General features: G+C 35.0%; 1 protein-coding gene and 1 pseudogene across 1 annotated transcript; one reads left to right on the top strand and one right to left on the bottom strand.

Moving 5' to 3' along the window:
• Positions 1 to 267: 267 nt before the first annotated feature.
• On the top strand, positions 268 to 1,206 carry LOC127558052 (putative olfactory receptor 8G2). Its single transcript, XM_051991285.1, has one exon. The coding sequence runs from the start codon at positions 271 to 273 to the stop codon at positions 1,204 to 1,206; it is 936 nt and encodes a 311-aa protein (XP_051847245.1). The 5' UTR covers positions 268 to 270.
• A 2,418-nt stretch (positions 1,207 to 3,624) lies between these two features.
• LOC127557332 (putative olfactory receptor 8G3) lies at positions 3,625 to 10,464 on the bottom strand (annotated as a pseudogene).
• Between the last annotated feature and the right edge of the window lie 9,691 nt (positions 10,465 to 20,155).

Raw genomic sequence — 20,155 nt, 5'->3', positions numbered from 1 at the left:
ATAAAATGTGAGGTTTTTATTTTATAGTTTTCTTGAAAGTTGAGAAAATATGTTTATATTTTTCTTTATTTAGCCAGACTTGTAATTCCAATGGCTTAGCACCTTTCAATCATCAAACTTTCCATATTAATTCAGATCAGCACCAAAATTTCATATACTTGATTGTGCCACTTGTAGACTTCCAAGTTTGAGTGCTCTCTCTACCATTCTGGATATGCTCTTAACATTTTATTCTTTTTTATCTAAACAGAGATTTAACTGTTGGAGATAATGGATGCACATAATCATTCCACAGTGACTCACTTCTTCCTTGAGGGTCTAACAAATGAGCCAAGGTTTCAACTCCCCTTGTTCATTCTCTTCTTTCTTATCTATTCAGCCACTGTAGTGGGAAACTTGTGCATGATCCTATTAACTGAAGTGAACACTCACCTTCACACCCCAATGTACTATTTCATTAGAAACTTGTCCTTCATTGATCTCTGTCATTCCACTGTTATTACCCCTAAAATGCTGGTGAGTTTTGTGTCAGAAAAAAATATCATCTCCTACAATGAGTGCATGACTCAGCTCTACTCCTTCCTCATTTTTGCTATTGCTGAGTGTCACTTGTTGGCAGTGATGGCATATGATCGCTATGTTGCCATTTGCAGTCCCCTTCTTTATAATGTTCTGATGAACTATCAGGTTTGCTCCAAGCTCATGGCAGGAGTGTACTTTCTGGCAATTATTAGCTCCACAATTCACATTGGCTTTATGCAGAGAGTGTTGTTTTGCAAAGCTGATGTCATCAACTGTTACTTCTGTGATCTCTTACCACTTCTGAGCCTCTCTTGCTCCAACACATATGTAAATGAACTTTTGGTCTTGTACTTAAGTGCATTTAACATCTTCACGCCAACTCTGACTATCCTTACCTCCTACATCTTCATCATCACCAGCATTCTTCGGATCCGTTCCACTGAGGGTAGGTTCAAGGCCTTCACCACCTGTAGCTCTCACATTGCTGCAGTTGCTCTTGCTTTTGGCTCTGCCATGGTTGTGTACCTGCAGCCATCGTCGGCTCATGCCATGACTCAGGGCAAAGTGTCCTCTGTGTTTTATACTATAATCTTACCTATGTTGAACCCTTTGATCTATAGCCTAAGGAACAAAGATGTCAAATATGCTCTGAAGAAAACATATGAGAGAATAAGGTTCTCATGAAGAAGTAAGAGAGTCAAAAACTAATGCTAGGGGCCTAGTATTTGTCATTTTGCCTTTCTCTTTCTCAGGTCCATGGTCTGTGACATAGGGACAACTGCCTAAATTACCCTGGGGATTAATGTGAGAACCAAATAACATAATTATGTCATCAAAAGCACTGCAATGAACACAATTATGGAAATAAGAGATGGACAAATTGGAATGAAGGGAGATCTAGAATGTAAAATGAGTAAATACATGTGAACAATATACAAATCATTTGTATATCGTGCAATCGTTAATTTTAAGAGGGGGGAAGAATGTGAATAACTGTAGGATGAGAAAAGATTCATATATGAAATGGCACCTGAACCAAACAATGAAGTTAAGGATCTTGTGACATGGAAGTGGAGCTAGAGTATACATTAAACACAAAGGACCATTTATGCAAAATTAGAGAACTGAGAGAGAGAATGTTGTATATGGAGAACAAATAAACTATCAGTTTGAGGGAAACAGAAGTGGCAGTAAGAAGAGTATATTTAAATAGTGTTGGAATGGAAGATTAGGAGTGAAGTATTGAAGCTTTAAATGACAGGTTGGGGTATCTGTATTTTACCCTAGATACAATAAGGAAACTTTAAAGTTGTTGAGTAGGAGCAAAACATGATCGGATAATTTTTCACTTGTGTGCAGTGATGTAAGATAAGTGTGCCAGCACACTTGGTCCACTTTTTTAGCGAAGTTCATATATATATATATCACATTTCCACATTAGAGAGGTTGCAAAAGAAGAATCAGAACAAAAGGGAAAAAAAACACAAGAAACAAAGGACTCAAAAAAGTGAAAATGTACTTTGATCTGCATTTAAATTTCATAGTTCTTTCTCTGGATGTGGATGATATTTTCCATCAAGAGTTTTTTAGAATTCTCTTGATCATTGTATTACTGAGAAGAACTAAGTCTATCATAATTGATCATTACACAATGTTGCTATTACTAAGTACAGTTTTCTTGTTCTGTTCCTTTCACTAAGCATCAGTTCATATAAATTTTTCAGGTTCTTCTGAAAATCTATCCGTTCATCCTTTCTTAACAGTACAAAAGTATTTCATTACATTCATATATCACAACTGACTCAGCCATTTTTCAATTGATGGGCATCCCTTCAATTTCTAATTCTTTTCCACCACAAAAAAAGACAATTTTGGATCTCTTTGAGGAAGGTGTTTCCCATTTGAGGATTAAGAGGCAAGACAAGTACTGTGAAGTAAAAAAATGAGTCAAATGAACTATTTTACAAGCAGAAAGGAGTGTAAGACTGTGTTTGTGTTGTTGTTGAGTTTTTTTTAATTCTTGTCCTACTCTTTCTGTGTGGTGTTCTCTTCTTTAAAATATAATGGTTTTCTGGGGAGGTTTCTGGAGGCAGCCTTAGTTTCAGTTCTGTGTAATAATCACCTCAAATACAGCCAGCTGATAAAATCCAAAAGTTTATTTTCTCCTTCCAAGTCTTGTCTCTTTCCTTGGTTCCAAGAGCTCTTGCAGCTTGTCCTTTGTTGCCTCCAGCTCCCCCTGAATCTTCTCAACTGATGCCTCCACTCACTCCTGGCTCTCAATCTCCCAGAGTGCCATTTGGTCCTGAGAGCTTCTTGCTTATATGCTGTACACTGAGTACACACCAATCATTATATCACTGGGAAACCATTATTTGTTATAGGATTAAATCAATTCTAAACTAGATTTAAACATTGTCTCCTCCATTCCACTTAATACCTTGTTTCAAGTTCTGGCCCATAACATCTCCTTGTAGGATCAGATCAATCATACTGAACCATGCTAAATTAGATAACTATTGTCTCTATCAATTCTAATGACAACACTTTGTAAGGATTCCAACTTTTCTGAGGCTTTGAATAATAAAATTACCTATAAAAAGGCCAGAAAGAAAATGAATTTGCCCCAGAATACAGATTGACTCAAAGTCTTTTCACTCTTTTATATAAAATCCAACAAGAACCTGAGCAACATAATTGACAGGTTATTATAAATTAGGGTGGGGCCTCTCATTTAAGGAACAAAGCTCTGAATCAAGAATTGTTGAATCTGAGAATCTCTCTTTCCTGTCTCCTGCCTGACAGGTGACAAACCTCAGGGATGGGCCCCTAAGGAAGTCAAAAAGGAAAGGCTTCCACAAACCCTGGGCTAAGAGTCTCCTTAATGAAGGAGTTCTTTAATACCTGAGCTCAACAGTGCACTCTAACACCTCAGCAGAATCAACCCCTAGCTGAACTATCTTCTTGGCCCAGCCCAGGGGCAGCTGTATTTGATGACCAAGCAACCTACCTGGCCAATAGTAATGACCAGTCAGAAGACACCACAGCAAACAAGGAACATACTTGGCCTAACTAAGTAGCGGATCAACCAACCCACTAGATGTATCATTCCTTGGGAGGACCTAGTTTAGAGAAACCAATACAGCTGAGAAATGGACCATCACCAATGTCACATCCTTCAGTAAACTTAATAAGAATTTTTTTTGACAGAAAAAGGACATCAAGATCCCATAGTTCCAGATTTGCCTTACATGTGTTCTTTACATGTATGTCTTACTACCATTGCACCTTCAGTTCAACACCATTCATTCCAATGAGTATTCTGAGGTGTTCATGAAGAGGGCACTTTGGGGTTTTGAGGTGATTATTCTGCAATTACTGTTCCTGTTACGCTATTTGAGTAGATTATTTTGCTAAGAATTAATTCTTTTTTATTCCTTTTTATTGTAGTAAATTTATTTTAATATACATCGCTTTATGAATTATGTTGGGAGAGAAAAAACAGAACAAAACAGAAAAACCACGAGAGATTGGGAAAAAAAAAACAGGAAAAAGAAGTGAACAGAGCATGTGTTGATTTACATTCAGTCTCCTTAGTTCCTTTTTTAGATGAAGATAACATTTTCTGTCCAAAGTCTATTGGGATTGCTTTCACTGAACTACTGAGAAGAACCAAGCCTTTCACAGTTGATCATCACACATTCTTGCTGTTATTGTGTCTAATGTATTTCTGGTTCTGCTTGTTTAGCTCAGAATCAGTTCATGTAAATCTTTCCAGGCCTTTCTATAATCAGCTTGTAAGCTATAATCAGTTTGTTCATCATTTTTTATAGAACAGTAATATTCTATTACCTTTATGTACCACAACTTGTTCAGCCATTCCCCGACTGTTGGACATCTATTCCTTTTCCACTTCTTTGCTATCACAAAGAGTTGCTACAAACATTTTTTGCACATGTGAATCCACTAAGAATTAATTCTACTGGGAAACTATTAATTGTTAGAAGTTTATGATCTATAGTGTTAAGGAGATAGACAACCACAGGATCTATTGTTACTAGAAATTGGAGTAGTATCAAAATTGGGTTAGTAAATATTTAACAACATGCTCTCCCAAAAAGGCACACAAATTTAAGTTTAATCTCTGTAATCTTCATTTGCTTTTACATTTTATCCATCACTTTCTTAAGTCTAAATAATCAATAAATAAAGAAGCAGTAAATTGATTTGCTGTTTTCTGAGGTGTAAATATGCATACTAAAAAATTAACAATGGGCTCAGAGCTCTATAAATTGGCTTCTGCATATCAGTGGTTGGCAGTCAACTGCTGATGATTTTACCTTTAGTGCAAATTGGTCAATTTCTTGGAAATTCTGGAACTCAACCTTGTTCTGAATAGCAATTTTTAAACGTCCCCTCTTTCTAGAATAAATTCTTGAGAATCTCTGCTGAGACTAGCAATTTCTAATCACCCCCATTCTTGGACAGAAATAGTTCCAATGATACTTCTACAACTCCTTCCTTTCTGCCTTTCATTTATTCAACTGACCCTACAAGTAACCCCAGATTGGGGCCCAATCAGAAGCTAGAAGCAACCTAGCCAATCCTGTAGTTTTTCCAGTAAGCTATCAGTAAATAACTTATGACCCAATTCCTGTTCTATTTATCTACTTAGCTGCCCCTTCTAAATATACATAATCTCTATAATTCCCTTCTCTGAACTTCTCTGAGGAAGATAATATATTGTGCTGGATTGCAATTCCTTGACCCTGAATAAAATGCTTTACTTTATTGATTGACCACCTTGTTAATCTGAATTTTTATATAGGCTCGATAAATGCATGTTGAGAGAGAAACCAGAGGCATCACTACAGAAGTACAGAAACCCTAACATTTCTTACCTTCATCACTGGGTATAAAACAAGAGGCATGCTAAATATTCTAGAAATGTATCCCTCCAAAAGCATAATGGCCCCAATAGAGTGAATTTGGAGGACATTGTCATTCCCTAGTACCTGCTTCTCATTTGCATAACTATAGACATCACTGTGTCTGCCTTCCCACACATCTTCAAGGAAGAAAAACAGCAGCATCCAATACATTCTCCTTTCATCATAACTGGAAATTGAAAAGGGTGAGTGAAACAACAACAAAAATGTCAGAGAAGAGATTGTCAGAGATAGAACATTAATTGCTATTACTTTAGATTTTTTTGACATCTCTCCCAGACTTGTCCAAAGATTATTTGTTGTTGTTTATTCATTTTTCAGTCATGTCTGATGACCCTATTTGGGGAAAAGAGACTGGAGTGATTTGCCATTTCCTACTGCATATGAGGGGGATGAGGAAACTGAGGCCAAAAGAGTTAAGTGACTTGTCCAGTGTCATAGAACTAATAAGTGAATTAGGTTATTTTTAAACTAAGAAAGCTATCACTTCCTGACTCAGGGCCCTATGCTCTATCCGTTGAGACACTTAGCTGCTCTCCAATCATAAAAGATCAATTAACCCTAGTATTATGGATTTTTAAAAAATGTTCATGCTCTCTATTCAACAGAAGATGGATTAGTTTTTATCTTGAGAGACAGACCTAACATGATTACAATAACTGTTTTTAACATCAGGAGACCTTTGAGTATGTGAATTATTATAGTGATGCAAAACATTATTGTACCATTAGAGCTTTTGTTCCTTATCCATTTTTTCTGATAATTTTTGAGATTTCAGTTTTTCTTATTCCCTATAGTCCTTTCTTACAACCTCTTTTCCAGGAGAAAAACAGTGTTAAAAAATATTTACATTTTTACAGACAGGAAAACTAGGACTAAGAGAAATTAACTCACATAAAATCATATAGTTGTTAAATGATAGAAGTGGAAATTAATGCCCTTTAAATCGAATATATTCTCCATCCTATCATTCTGTATCAGTAAGCCTTGTAATTAATTCAGAAAAATGCTTACCCAGTTTTCATATGAGTTTATTACATAATACAAAAATGGTAAATATATTTTTAAATTTCTAAGAACAAAACTTTTTTTCATTGAGGTATGATAATGTTGATTGAAAATTTTGTCTCCACAAATATTTATGTATTTAAGTGTAGAAAAAAGATATTTTCAGATAATATGATAATTGAGAAGTCCCTGTGATTTTTAATTAATTCCATGACCATGGTTTTAGAAAAATCAGTCTTCAGTTTTAATAGAAAGATGAGAAAGTAAAATGTGGGGACATGTTGCTTTCATTATCCATTCCCAGAAAATTCAATTGTCTTTAGAAATCTGATGATGTTTATGTTTTAAGGTAATAAGCGATGAGATTGTAAAAGGAGAAATATCAAGAACTCCATTCTCTATCACAAATTATCCATATTATCCTTACCATATCATTTCCCTATTTCATACTTGTTTTTTATAGACTTAGATAGTATTATGTGAAGTAATCTAAGGCTAAATAGTATAGTAAACAAGCTTTCATAAACACAAAGAGATAATTTTCCCATAATTATTTTAAACTGAGAATATTCAAAACTGAATTTATGATCTTTCTCCCCAAACTCTCCCTAATCCCTAGTACCATCCACAATACCACCATCCTTCCAAACTATCTAATTTGTTTCCAAGGCCTGTCAAATTTATCTGGTAATATTTTAGACAGGAAAAGTGAAATTTCTGAAGTCTGACAGTGACCACCTTCATTTTCTGAGGGTTCCATGGAGCTGAATTAGTTTCCTGATCTATAATGTAGAATCTTGAAATACTATAATTATGTGGGGGCAATAGAAGAAGAAAGGAAAGGAAGGGCAGAATCTGATTTGTTCTATAATTGACTTTGTAACTGCTCTTACAAAAATAAGGAGTCTTTGCATGTCTTTGGCATAACTTCTAAAACTCTTCTTTATTCAGAGAGTCTTGAGCTAACCTAAGCAAATAAGACATCAAAATTTGTCATCTGAACTTATCTTTTATCCCAATTTTTCTTTAAAGCCTGGACTCTACCTCAGCCCATTTATTAATTTCCCAATCTTATATATTTCAACTCCATAACAGCTCTCAAATCTGTCCAGATTCCAGATTGTAAAGCAATCAAAAATAGGCATAATAAACAAGATAATTTTCAAGGTCTTGTGTTAAATATTACACTTCTTCAATCTATGAGATGGGACAGCAGGTTGTTGCTTAGGGTAAGAGTTCTTAACATTTTTCATGTCATGGACCCTTCTAGAGTCTGCTGAAGTCTATGGAACTCTTCTCAGAATAATGTTTTAAAATAATTGAATGAAACACTAAATTTCAATTAGAGTAGTGAAAAAAGTTTTCCATTCAAATTTACAAATTTTCCTCTAATCTATACACAAACTCCCTACAAAGATCAAGGGCTTCAGGTTAAAAATATTTTCCCCAGGGAAAAAATAGACATTAAAACAGGAGGAAAGAATTAAACTGAAAGTACAGAAGATATAAGTAGTATTTTTTTTGACACTTACCAACTATGTCACTTTAGGCAAGAAATAATTCAGGGCTTCAGTTACCATTTATCTATAAGATTTGGAAATGTCACTACATCATTTATTTATAAAATACCTTCCAGTTCCAATTCATAGAATGCAGTGCTATTTTTCCTCAAGAAAGATTTGCATGAAATTTTATACTATGGTTAGCTTAATCAGGAGCAAAAATGGTAGGAATTTAGAAACAGACAAAAAGAAAACTCAAAAAGAAGAAAGCAGAGAGAGATTTTCAGATGTCTCAGCCAAATTAATTATACTATTCTTTAGAATTATTCTTCAACATTTCTTCAAGTTTGTATATATTTTCTATTTCTCTAACTTGACACATGCACACACACATATATTGATGGTTACATCTTAATAGTTCTTTTTTTCTTTTTGAAGGATACAGACTATATTAATTATATTCAGAACATTGATTTTTAAATTAAAAAGTTGATCCCTGGGATTGTAGAATTTCTTTTAACAAGATGAGGAGGTTAAGAATTTTTTTGTCATAATTCTGCTTTGTAGATGAACTTATGCTTGAGAACTCAACCATCAATGCCTGACTACCAGTTCTCATTTTTCTTCTAAACACATCACTAGTCTCAAAATGTAGAGTAGCAAGTGGAAAGAAAAAAGAGATTATGTTTACTATTATGTACTGCTATAAATTCAGCAGATAATAATAGCCTGAAATTCTGGAAATTATATTCACACTTGTGAGCATTAAGTCATGAAATGTCCTTTCCAGTGGGCAATTAAATAAGTCGTCTTCTATTGGAGGAAAAAAGGCAGGAATAGAAAAACAGTTTCCATAGGATAGAATGAAGCTTTTACTTCCTTTAGAGAGCAGGCATATTCCATGGTAGACCGAAATAGGAAGGAAAAAGTAAAGAAAGAAGACAACAGTAAAATACAAAATATACAAAAACAAACAAAAAGACATTCAGAAGTGGACATAAACATACAAGGTAAGTTTGTTACTTCTTCATTTAATAAGAATTTTTTTAGAAAATGGTTCATAAAGAATAGTTTGTAATTTCACATACAATCAATCCTCTTTTTTACTTTTCTCTGTATTCTGGAATAGTTACATTTGTTGGCAATTAAGTAAATAAGAAAAAGAATATTTTTTTAAAGGAAAAGAATAAATTATCCCAACAATTAAAAGATTGGATATGGCAGAAAAAAATTAGCAACCTTGAAATCATTAATAGGCATATATAACTGTAAAAAAGCACTTAATGAAGTAGATTTATAGGTAATCACATGGAATTAGATAAAGTGCTAAATCTTTCACTCACTAATACCCAAATATGTGTGCCCTCATGTCCAATTAACCTTTAAATCTCTCTGACATTGAAGAAGGAAAAGACATCAGTCATCCGCAGCTGGCCCGGTAAACTCCCATGGTGCTAAGACCCACTGTATTGTTTACCTGTATTCCAACCTGTCTCTCTCTCTCTCTCTCTCTCTCTCTCTCTCTCTCTCTCTCTCTCTCTCTCTCTCTTTCTCTCTTTCTCTCTCTCTCTTTCTCTTTCTCTCTCTCTTTCTCTCTCTCTCTCTTTCTTTCTCTCTCTCTCTCTTTCTCACACACACTCTCTCTCTCTCTTTGCTAAGGCAATTGGGATTAAGTGACTTACCCAGGGCCACACAGCCAGGAAGTATTAAGTGTCTGAGAGTAGGTTTGAACTCAGGTCCTCCTGACTCCAGGGCTGGTGCTCTATCCACTATACCAACTAGCTGCCCCAACATCCTTAGTTCTTAGCTGTAAATAGGAGGAGGGGGTGTTCAACATTGGCAATATATTAGTATAAAACACAGAGGATATTTTTCTTCGATTCATGGAGTTGACTGCAGATGGCTACAGATATACAAACATGGCAGATCCATAACCGAGAATAACAGCAACAATGTGTAGTATGCAAATGGTGAAAGCTTTGTACCTATCCTCAGTGGAATGGATGCAGAGGATGCTCTTGATGATAAAGATATAAGAATTTAGGCTGCTTGGGGTTGGGACAAGTATGTTAAATGCACTGAAACATAAAATCAGCATTTCGTTGCTATAAATACTGGAGCAAGAGAGGCTTAGGAGTGGAAAAAGATCACCAAAGTAATGATTGACCACATTAGCCTTATAAAACAATAATCTCTGCATGAAGCTGTGTGGATAGTGGAACTAATAATCCCAAGAAAATATGCTCCCATTACAAGAAAAGAGCAACCTTGATAAGACTGCAATTGGCAATACATTTATCATATGCCATTGCTGCTAACATGTGACATTCAGCAATAGCAAAAATGTGAAAAAAACAAAGCTGAATCATGCACTCAGGATAAGAGAAGCTGTTTGTCTCTGACAAGAAGCCCATCAGTATTCTGGGTATAATGACAGAAGAATGACAAAGATCAGTAAAGGACAAGTTGCCAATTAAATAGTACATGGGAGTATGAAGGTGTGAATTCAGTACAATTAATAGGATCAAACCTAAATTCCCCACTATCCTGGCCATATAAATCACTGAGAATGAAGAGGGGGAGTTTGAGATCCTGCTGGTGAGTTAACCAAGCAAGGATAAATTCAGTCACTGTGGAATGATTTTTTTGCAATTATGATCTTCAGAGGTGAGATCTGTCTATAGATAGAAATAGGGGGTTAAGTATATACCATACACAACATAAATCTCCTCACTCCCTCAGAATCAATCAGGATAGAAAAATGGTTTTATTGAAAGGCAGATGGGATTTTGAATTCTGATTTTCCTCAAACACAAAGGAACAAGAATTGACTACTCATATTTTGTCCAAGAAATACTAACCATGTTTCAGTAATGACTCAACAGTATGACACAGATGATTTAACTCTTGACCTATTAGTAAGACTCACTCTAATACTCACTTTGCAGAAATCTGATTATTTGTAGTTGCTAATCCTCATTCTCTCAAAGTCAGGTCCTTTAGAGAGAACCTTCACACAGGTCTGTAGATTTCTCATTCATCCTTTGCAAGATTAAATGCTGTATACTTTCTGCTGGAAACACCTTCCACATTCTTTTTACTTCTAGTCTGAAGATTGTATCAGGTCTCCTGTCCATAGTTTTGAAAGTGAGCAAAGGAGAAATTCATTCTATATTTTCAAGGCCAACTGAATGGGGACTTCACTTGACCCTATATCATTTCCTTACTATCATCAATAAAATTCCCATTGAATCAGGTCATTTTTTTTCAGAAGGCTCTCATTTTTTTAAATTACTTATTTGTTATTGTTAACTTTAAAGGCATATCAAATTGACATATTACTAAAGAAAAGTAGGACTCAAAGGGATAAAGATATAGAATGGTAAATTTTAGTACCAAATAAGGTCAGAAAAAGTTTGCTATAGTGCTATACTGCTCAGAAAGGAAAGTTCAAAGTGTGTACTCATGAAAAGTTGGGGAGACAGGATTTGAAAGCCAGGGTGAAAGCCTGTGGCTCCTGACACAGAAAATAAGATACTATTAAAACACAGAAGGAGAAGTCTAATTGCATCTCCTTCACAATTTTGCATTTACTGGTCATGTCTAGCCTCAAATTTGGGGTGCTCTTAAAATGTAGGGGGAAAGTCATCTTAAAGAAAGAGTTCTTAACCTTTTTATCAGTCTAGTGAACCCTATGAACCCCTTCACTCAATAACATAAATAAATAAAACACAGGGGTATAAAGAGAACCAATTATATTGAAATTCAATTATCAAAACATTTTTAAATTATGTACATGGACCCCAGGTCATGGAATCCTGGCTTTAACAGAGTGTGATCTGACACAGTCGTGGTTGGTACAAGTAAACTTTACTATTTAATCTAACAAAACTTCAGACTTCTTGAATAGTTGAATAAGTTATGTTAAAAATAATAGAATTATTTCTTGGGGTTCCATATTTTGCCCTGAATATGAATATGTTAATAAGCTCAGCCTGTTAAATTTTAACACCTTATCTGGAATCTTTTTAATATATTTTATATTTGCTTGTATGCAGATGTGTTGTTTCCTCTGATAAAATATAAGCTCTGTGAGAGCAGGAATTGTTTTGTTTTGGCATTTGTATCTCTAATATCATTCACAGTGCTTGGCAGATAGTAAAAATTTACTAAATATTTATGAATTGACTAATACAGCTATTCACACTTGTGTTGTTGGTGATCTCAATTATGACTGATCTATGGTTCTTGATCCTCAGTGAAAGATATCTCTCCTAAATTTGGATTAAAATTTCACTGCTCATTTACTTGTCTTAGAAGTTGGTTGCTAAGCAAATAAATTTGATATTGAATGATTTCCTTAAGGTCCTTGCACTTGGAATTAGGAGTTTAATCCACCTTCAGGCCCTTACTGACTATGGACAAATAACTTAAATTCTCAGAACCTCAGTTTTCTTATCTGAAAAATTGATATAATACTATTTCTACTGCCTTGTAGTACCTAAAAGCATTGTTGTGAGAAGAATATTTTGCAGTACTCAAAGTGCTATTTAAATGTACAATTGTATTTCCAGCTAAGTCACAGGCTCCAGATCTTCAAGTTCCTGAAGAATGGATATGGTAATCTAGAGCATGAAATAAAATATGTTCATGCTCAGCTCTGTATTTCTGATTATAATTAAAATCTTCCCCTGTGGCTTTGCCAAAAGAAACTTGGAAAAACTTAGAAGAATAGGAGGAAAAGAAAAATTGCAGAGGTAATAAAGGAAGTAGTAATGAAACTAACAGCACTACCCAAGAAGGCTGGATAGAATACCCCTACCTTAACAACTTCTTAAGTTGTCATGGACAGTTGTGAAATTCTTACAACCCAATTATTTCATAGGGAATTCTTGTTTAGAAATATCCTCTACCAGTGGAGATTAGCATCTGCTCTGTAACTTAGTCTCATTGAGTTGCCTGGGGAATCAAGAACTTGATTTATATAGGGTCACACCTCTAGAATACAGCACAAGAGGGATTTGAACCCAAGTTTTCTGATTTAGAAATAGTTCTCTGTCCACTAAGATATTCATGCAACCACATACAATGTCATTTTGAGAGTTATGTTTAAGTGATGTTTTTAATTTTTAGTTTATGAAGAATGGAAAGTAGGGCATTAGATTAGGTTCTAAGATGAAAAATAAAAGTCATTGGATGTTTTAACTTTAGAAATTGATTATCTGAAACAACTATGAAACGGTGCTCCTTTCTCTCTGCACAGCATTAATTCTATAACCACTGGATGAAGAGGGAAGAAAAACCAGAACCATAGGTGATAGAATTCAGAATTAACTTGAATTGACTTCTACAAGACAGGGACTAGATTCCTGACAACCATTCCATTCTCCTGGAATGGAATAGAAGTAGCTGAGCAGTAGTTCATGCATTGAGTCCCAGCATCTCTCAGCCACATATGTAGTATCAATATAGGAAGGATATAGAAATCCTACCTTTGAAAAGAGCTGTTTCTGACATCTTATGAGTTGTAAAAGTGTTCACTGTGCTACTGGGAGATGAGTACAGCTACTGGAATACAGAGGAATAGAAAAGAAGGGATGACTCTTCAATTATTCTCTTTATTCACTTATCTTTGTCCTTTTTTCAGAACCTGGTCAAGCATGCTTTCATGCTTGTGAAAATTCATTCACTGAGCAGCACCTCACATATGCAGTCTGTTACTAGAGAATGAATGGTAGGCACACATGGGGATTCAGGAGCTTTTTAAAATCATAGATCCAGAGATCTAATCTTCTGCCCTATGAAGGCTGAAGCCCATGCTATTGCCAATTTGGTCTTTGCCCCATAATCTATAATTGGGGCCCAAAACAATATAATAATGACATACAATATCTGCAGGGACACTTCCCAGAACCTTTGACTCCCATGGTTATGGTTTTGGAAGGAAATACTTGGATAAACAGAATGGAAGCTCACCCTCTAATTTGGGGCTTCACAAGCTTCTTCCCCACAAACCCCAGGCAGAAAAAGGCTGTAAGAGGCTGATGATAACAGGAACATTAGGAATCAAAGCATCAAAATCAATCTCTGAGCAGCTTTGGGAGTAAATTCTGAGTTATTGTTTACTATTTATGATAATGGCTTTGTTTTAAGATGTACTTCCAGCCTTCACAGAAATATAGCTGCATCACCAGGTATTTGGTTCAAATTTTTTCCTCCTCCCAAAGACCTTTCTTCATTTTACATTAAATCCTTCTGGGAAGAAATCTTTTCTCAGGAGCCTATGAACTATAATAATGTCTTTAAGAGTTTTCCTTAGGGGATGGAAGTGAGGGTGAAGAGGAGCTGAGAATTTAGAATCTGTTCCATGCACTGAAATGAGAGTTTGAAATAAGGGTTCTCTTATCAATAATTAAAAGTCAGAATAGTTTCATAACAAGTCTTTTATCCATGTTTGTCTCAATATGTACCCCTAAGTAGTTTGTTGATCTGATCATCTCTCAATTTTTTCTCCAATTAGAACCAACCTTTCATGTCTGCAAATAGTCTTTGCTTAGAGTTATAAATTGAAATTAATCAATTCCACATTTTGAGATTCTAGAAGAAACTGACAACAAATACTACTATTTTAATAGTTCACAGAATCCATTTAATTATCAATTTTAAATGATAATTTTTATTTCATGTCCTAAGGCAACTTTTGTTTTAAGCATTTTGAGTCCCCTTCTGGTACAAGGATTGTAAGAGCAGATGTGACTTAATAATAGAAAATAAGATCCTAAAGGAAAGGATTATAATCAATCTTAAAAAATGAGATGTAAAGATATGTTGAAACACTTGTTTCTGAAGAGTTTTTGATGTTAAATAAAAGTGACCTCAAATTGATGTGCTTTTGTCTTTTCCATCTTCAATACTCACCACATCATGACCTCATCATGCACCTCAAACATTTTAATAAAAAGCTACCATGAAGTTTTATGTCCAAGGTACTCACAATTAAAGTGGAGGTAGAAAGATGAATAAGAAACAGTATTCATATTCAAACTGCTTAAAATGTAATAGGAGAAAAAAGTCAGATGCACAAATTTTATTTTATTTTTTTTAATTTTTTCATAGCTTTTTATTTACAAGTTATATGTATGGGTAATTTTACAGCATTGACAATTGACAAATCTTTTGTTCCAATTTTTCTCCTCCTTCTCCCCACCTCCTCTCCTAGATGGCAGGATGACCAGTAGATGTTAAATATATTAAAGCATAAATTAGATGCACAATAAGTATACATGACCAAACCATTATTTTGCTGTACAAAAACAATCGGACTCTGAAATATTGTACAATTAGCCTGTGAAGGAAATCCAAAATGCAGGCAGGCAAAAATATAGGGATTGGGAAGTCAATGTAATGGTTCTTACTCATCTCCCAGAGTTCTTTCGCTGGGCATAGCTGGTTCAGTTCATTACTGCTCAATTGGAACTGATTTGGTTCATCTCATTGCTGAGGATGGTCAGGTCCATCAGAATTGGTCATCATATAGTATTGTTGTTGAAGTATATAATGATCTCCTGGCCTTGCTCTTTTCACTCAGCATCAGTTCATGTAAATCTCTCCAGGTCTCTCTGAAATCATCCTGTTGTTCATTTCTGATGCACAAATGAATATGATAGAGGCTATAAGTGAGGTATGGAAGTCAAGGGGAACATTGATTTCAAGAGGATACTGGAGTCAGACCAGTTTCTAAGAGCCCACTGGTAAACCTTCAGTTCAAGCATTTACACCGTGGAAAACTGGTGTGGCTCTGTATATATGTGGGGAGAGGGATTAAAATAGTATTTGATTTGATAGAATGCAATGTTTCCTGGGATCTCCTCCACTAAGGAGTCACCTATAATTATACAAGACTCCTTGGAGTACCTACAATACATATAACTTTGATCTAGGGCAGCTAGGTTGCACAATGCATAGGATAGCAGGCCTGAAGTCAGAAGAATCTGAGTTCAAATCTGCTCTCAAAAATTAGCTATGTGACCTTGAGGAAGCCACTTATCCCTGTTTGCCTCAGTTTCCTTATCTATAAAATTAGCTGAAAAAGGAAATGACAAACCACTCCAGTATCTTTGCTAAGAAAATCCCAAATAGGGTCAGAAAGAATCAAGCACAACTGAACAACTAAACAATAATGATAACCTTGTTCACCCCATGATTGGAACACGTATGCTTGTCAAAGGTAAAAGACAATGACTACTGCCATAGAAGTTATCCAAATCAGAATCTAATTAAAAAGGCAAAAAGCCTCCAAATACTTCTATTTGGAAATGACATTGTACTGATTTTATCAAGCCTTGAATCATTCAAAGATTTTGACTTTAACTCTTCACACAAGAAAAAACAGGTAGAGGAGGAACACTAAAGTAAATGGGCAATGAATTGAGTCCATAATTTAGAATTCCATCCTCTTTTAAAATGTTAATATTTTGACACTCATATAATATTTTAGACACTCATATCTTCCTGGTGAAGTTCTATGGTTATGGTCAAGGATATTACAGTGTATAAAAAATGAAGTTGAAAATCACTCAAATAGCAATGTATATATACATATAACTGTAAAAATGTGGTGACATGTTACAATCAACAAACACTTATTAAGTGCCTACTATATTCTAAGCACCTCACTAGATACTGATACAAATATAAAGAATGAGACAACTATTCTCAAGAACCTTATATTCTAATGAAAAAAATTTATAATTTAGTGGGATATTAGACAAAAAATATCTTAATCAACAACAGAGAAATCTAAAATTATGGGGAAATGGTGTAAAGCAGAGTTATCAATCTCTAGGATGCCAAATTGCAAAGCCATCAGAGTTCTAGCCAGAACTTGATCAAAATGTAATTGAGAAATGTTTAACAAGATAAATAAAAATAAAATATAACATAGATAATGTTACTTTGTGTTCTCTTTGTTAATATATGGCCTAGGGTGATCCATTTCTATTTGAGTTTGATATCACTTGTATAAAGGAAAAAGGTGAGTCAGTCACATCATAACATAGAGAAACCATGGGATACATGCTATCCATAAAACATCAAGAGATCCACAGCAAGGTTTCCAAGAAAACATCAGGTGGATGCCTGGTGGTGAATTAATCAGAAGGCATGGAGAAGATTCATTCAGGATGGCAAAATTTGAATGAATTACCTCTTAGTAGTGATAACTATGCACATGAAATCGTAGTTGTAATGGAGTATTAAAGAATTTTGGAAGGGGGAAAGGAAAGAGAAAAGTATAACTTGGCATAATTAAAATAGAAATACAGAATTAGTTCTTTTAACTGTGAATGTAAATGGGATGAACTCTCCCATAAAACAGAAGTGGATTGCATACTGGAATAAAAGCCAGAAACCTACAATATATTCTTTATAAGAAATACATTTAAAGCAGAGTGATATGTACAAAATAAAGGTAAAGACTGGAGCAGAATCTATTGCCTCAGGTAAAATAAAAAAAGCAGGAGTAGTGATTCTGATCTCAGATTAAGCAAAAGCAGAAATAGATCTAATTAAAAGAGATAGGAAAGACACTATCACTTGCTAAAGGATACCATAGATAATGAATCAATATCAACACTAACCATGTATGCACCAAGTAGTTTAGTATCCAGATTCTTAGAAGAGAAGTTAAGAGAGCTGCAAGAAGAAATAGACAGCAAAACTATACTAGTGGGAATCTCAAACTTGCTCTCTTAGAATTAGATAAATCAAACCAAAAATAAATAAGAAAGAAGTTAAGAAGTTAAAGAGAATATTAGAAAAGTTAGGCATGATAGATCTTTGGAGAAATTTGAATGAAGACAGAAAGGAGTATAATTTTTTCTTGGAAGTTCATGGAATCTATACAAAAACTGACTATTTACTAGGCATAAAACCTCAAAATCAAATGCAGAAAAGCAGAAATAGTGAATGCATTTTTTTCGTCCTCAGAAATAGCACTTCAAGAAATCCAATTAAATGCATGGGAAAGACCTGGGAAGGGAAAAGACCTGGGAGATTCATTTAAAAGCTGCATTTTCTGTGGATTCATGAGAGGTCTCTAATTGAGTCAAGAAATAAGGGTAATTCCTCTGAGTTTATGCTAATCAAAAAAAGATTGTTCCTTTAAAGGACAGAAAGTTTGTTCAATGATGCCAAACTTTCCTTAGAATTAATCATGTGGGATTCTCAGAAAACTACCTCTTACAGCATGTTGATTTGGCATGCCAATAAGTTGCACAAAATCTTGGGGTTGGCTTCATTCTGGATATGCTTGATGGTGTGTCCTTTCCCCTTCTCATCTCAATTTAGAACAGGCCTGACAGGTATTGTTGAATCGGGCATAAAAGGGTTAATATTGTGTAATGATTAAGTCTTTTAATTGACTACTGAACTAGAACTCCATGTATATATTTAAGGGACAATTCACAGCCTATTCAGAACTCTTCTTCCTGCCAGTCATGAAACATAAAAAGCCTGTACTGAGTTAGTTATATGGTAAGAGTCAAATCTTAATGGACCCTGAAACTCTCTAAAACTCCTTGAAGGAGAGATTCTCCTTGAACCCTGTGTCTTTGGGGCCCCGAAGAGGGAAACAAGATAAACAGCTTCATTCTGTTATCTAGGTGAGGCTGGCTGAGTTAGAGATTCTAACCCCACTGAATCGGAGAAACACTCATTCAATTTCAGCTCAAACTCCACTCACCAGCTCGCATCTGGAGGAGCCTTGGCTTGTAGCTAAGGTTTCCGTTATAAAAAAGGCCAATTTTAAATCATCTCCTAGCAAAAGATCTGACATGCCATGCCATGCCATGCTATGCCAAGGAAACCTCTGCCTGCTGAAATAATATTTTCTTTCAGTGTTATCATCTCCTTATCTTCACCTATTTCCCTAACAAGACTTTTTATCTCTCTGTCAGGATTTCTCTACTAGAAACTTTCCTTCTCTAACGGGACTTTGTCACTAAGAAATTCAGCCTTTCTATTTATCTTAGCAAAGGTTGACTTCCCAATGCCGATAATAAACCTCTTTTTATCAGTCTAGCTTTTGGGGTTCATAAATTCCTTTATGAAGGACCTCTGTGCCACCAGAACAGGGTTCCTACAACTCCCTACCTCGCGCCAATCTTAAGGGGATTTAGGGGAGCCAAACCTCTTCATTTGGTTCCCTGAATCTCAAACCTGCCACTAACCTCATCATTTAACTCCCTGACCACCAGGAACCCTAATCTCATCATTTTACTTCTCTGAATCTAATCTCATCAATCTGTTCTTGGCCTCCAAGACAAGAGAGTGCCTGGAATGGGTCTCCCTCCATTTGTGTCTTCTTTTCTTTGGTACAAGGTCTTATGAGATTTCAAAAGACATTTATTACCTCTATCTAAACTAAATAGACATATCTTGGTTACCAGGACAGTTGCATCAGCAGTAATAGTGGTAGACTGGTTAAAAAGACATTGATCCTACTAAACATTATTGGGAAAATGACAAATGACTAATTAGCAGCCATGGCAAATTACCTTTTTATAGAAGTCCTAATGAGACTTCATTATTAGCCTCTCAACTAAGCATAGTCATTTTTTTTTTTGATTCTTAGTTGTGTAGCATGACTTTTTCTAAATGTAAACAAACTTTCTCTGTGCTTGATTTATCTGATTCATGTATGAAATCAGGGTGCCTTTTTCCTTCATCTCCTCCTCCTTCTCCCCTTTTATTGGGGAGAACCTTAGATTAGAACTAAAATGGAATTGTTCCTTTACACTCTGTAGACAAGGTGAAATTGAAACACTGGAAATTCTATATCCCTCACTGAAAAGATAGGTAACAACAAAGCAAAGATTTTGAGGCAAATAAAGGATAAGGAATGGAGAAAGTCATAAGTCACTGTGGTCACAGCCACAAAGTACCTTTATAGCCCTGGTGCATGAGTCATTATATTATTCATTATACAGTGGGCTCCCTTTCTTGATATAGTTAAGCTATTATTAAGTAATCTCATTTAAAGTAGCTTTGGACAGAGTGAATTTTAAGGAGTTATACAATAATATGTTCCTGTCATTTAACATAAATATCACCAACAAAGAAAATCCAAATGAGCTTTTGTCTGAGGTGTGCTAATTTCTTTACTAGGAAATGCTTGAA

The sequence above is a fragment of the Antechinus flavipes genome, chromosome 3 (assembly GCF_016432865.1).
Source record: "Antechinus flavipes isolate AdamAnt ecotype Samford, QLD, Australia chromosome 3, AdamAnt_v2, whole genome shotgun sequence".
Lineage (NCBI taxonomy): Eukaryota > Metazoa > Chordata > Mammalia > Dasyuromorphia > Dasyuridae > Antechinus > Antechinus flavipes.
The sequence above is the reverse complement of the archived record's forward strand: the minus strand, read 5'-3'. Positions and strand labels throughout refer to the sequence as shown.

What these genes read in the sequence shown, in the direction of transcription:
- LOC127558052 (XM_051991285.1), top strand. Translation starts at nt 271, where the DNA reads ATGGATGCACATAATCATTCCACAGTGACTCACTTCTTCCTTGAGGGT.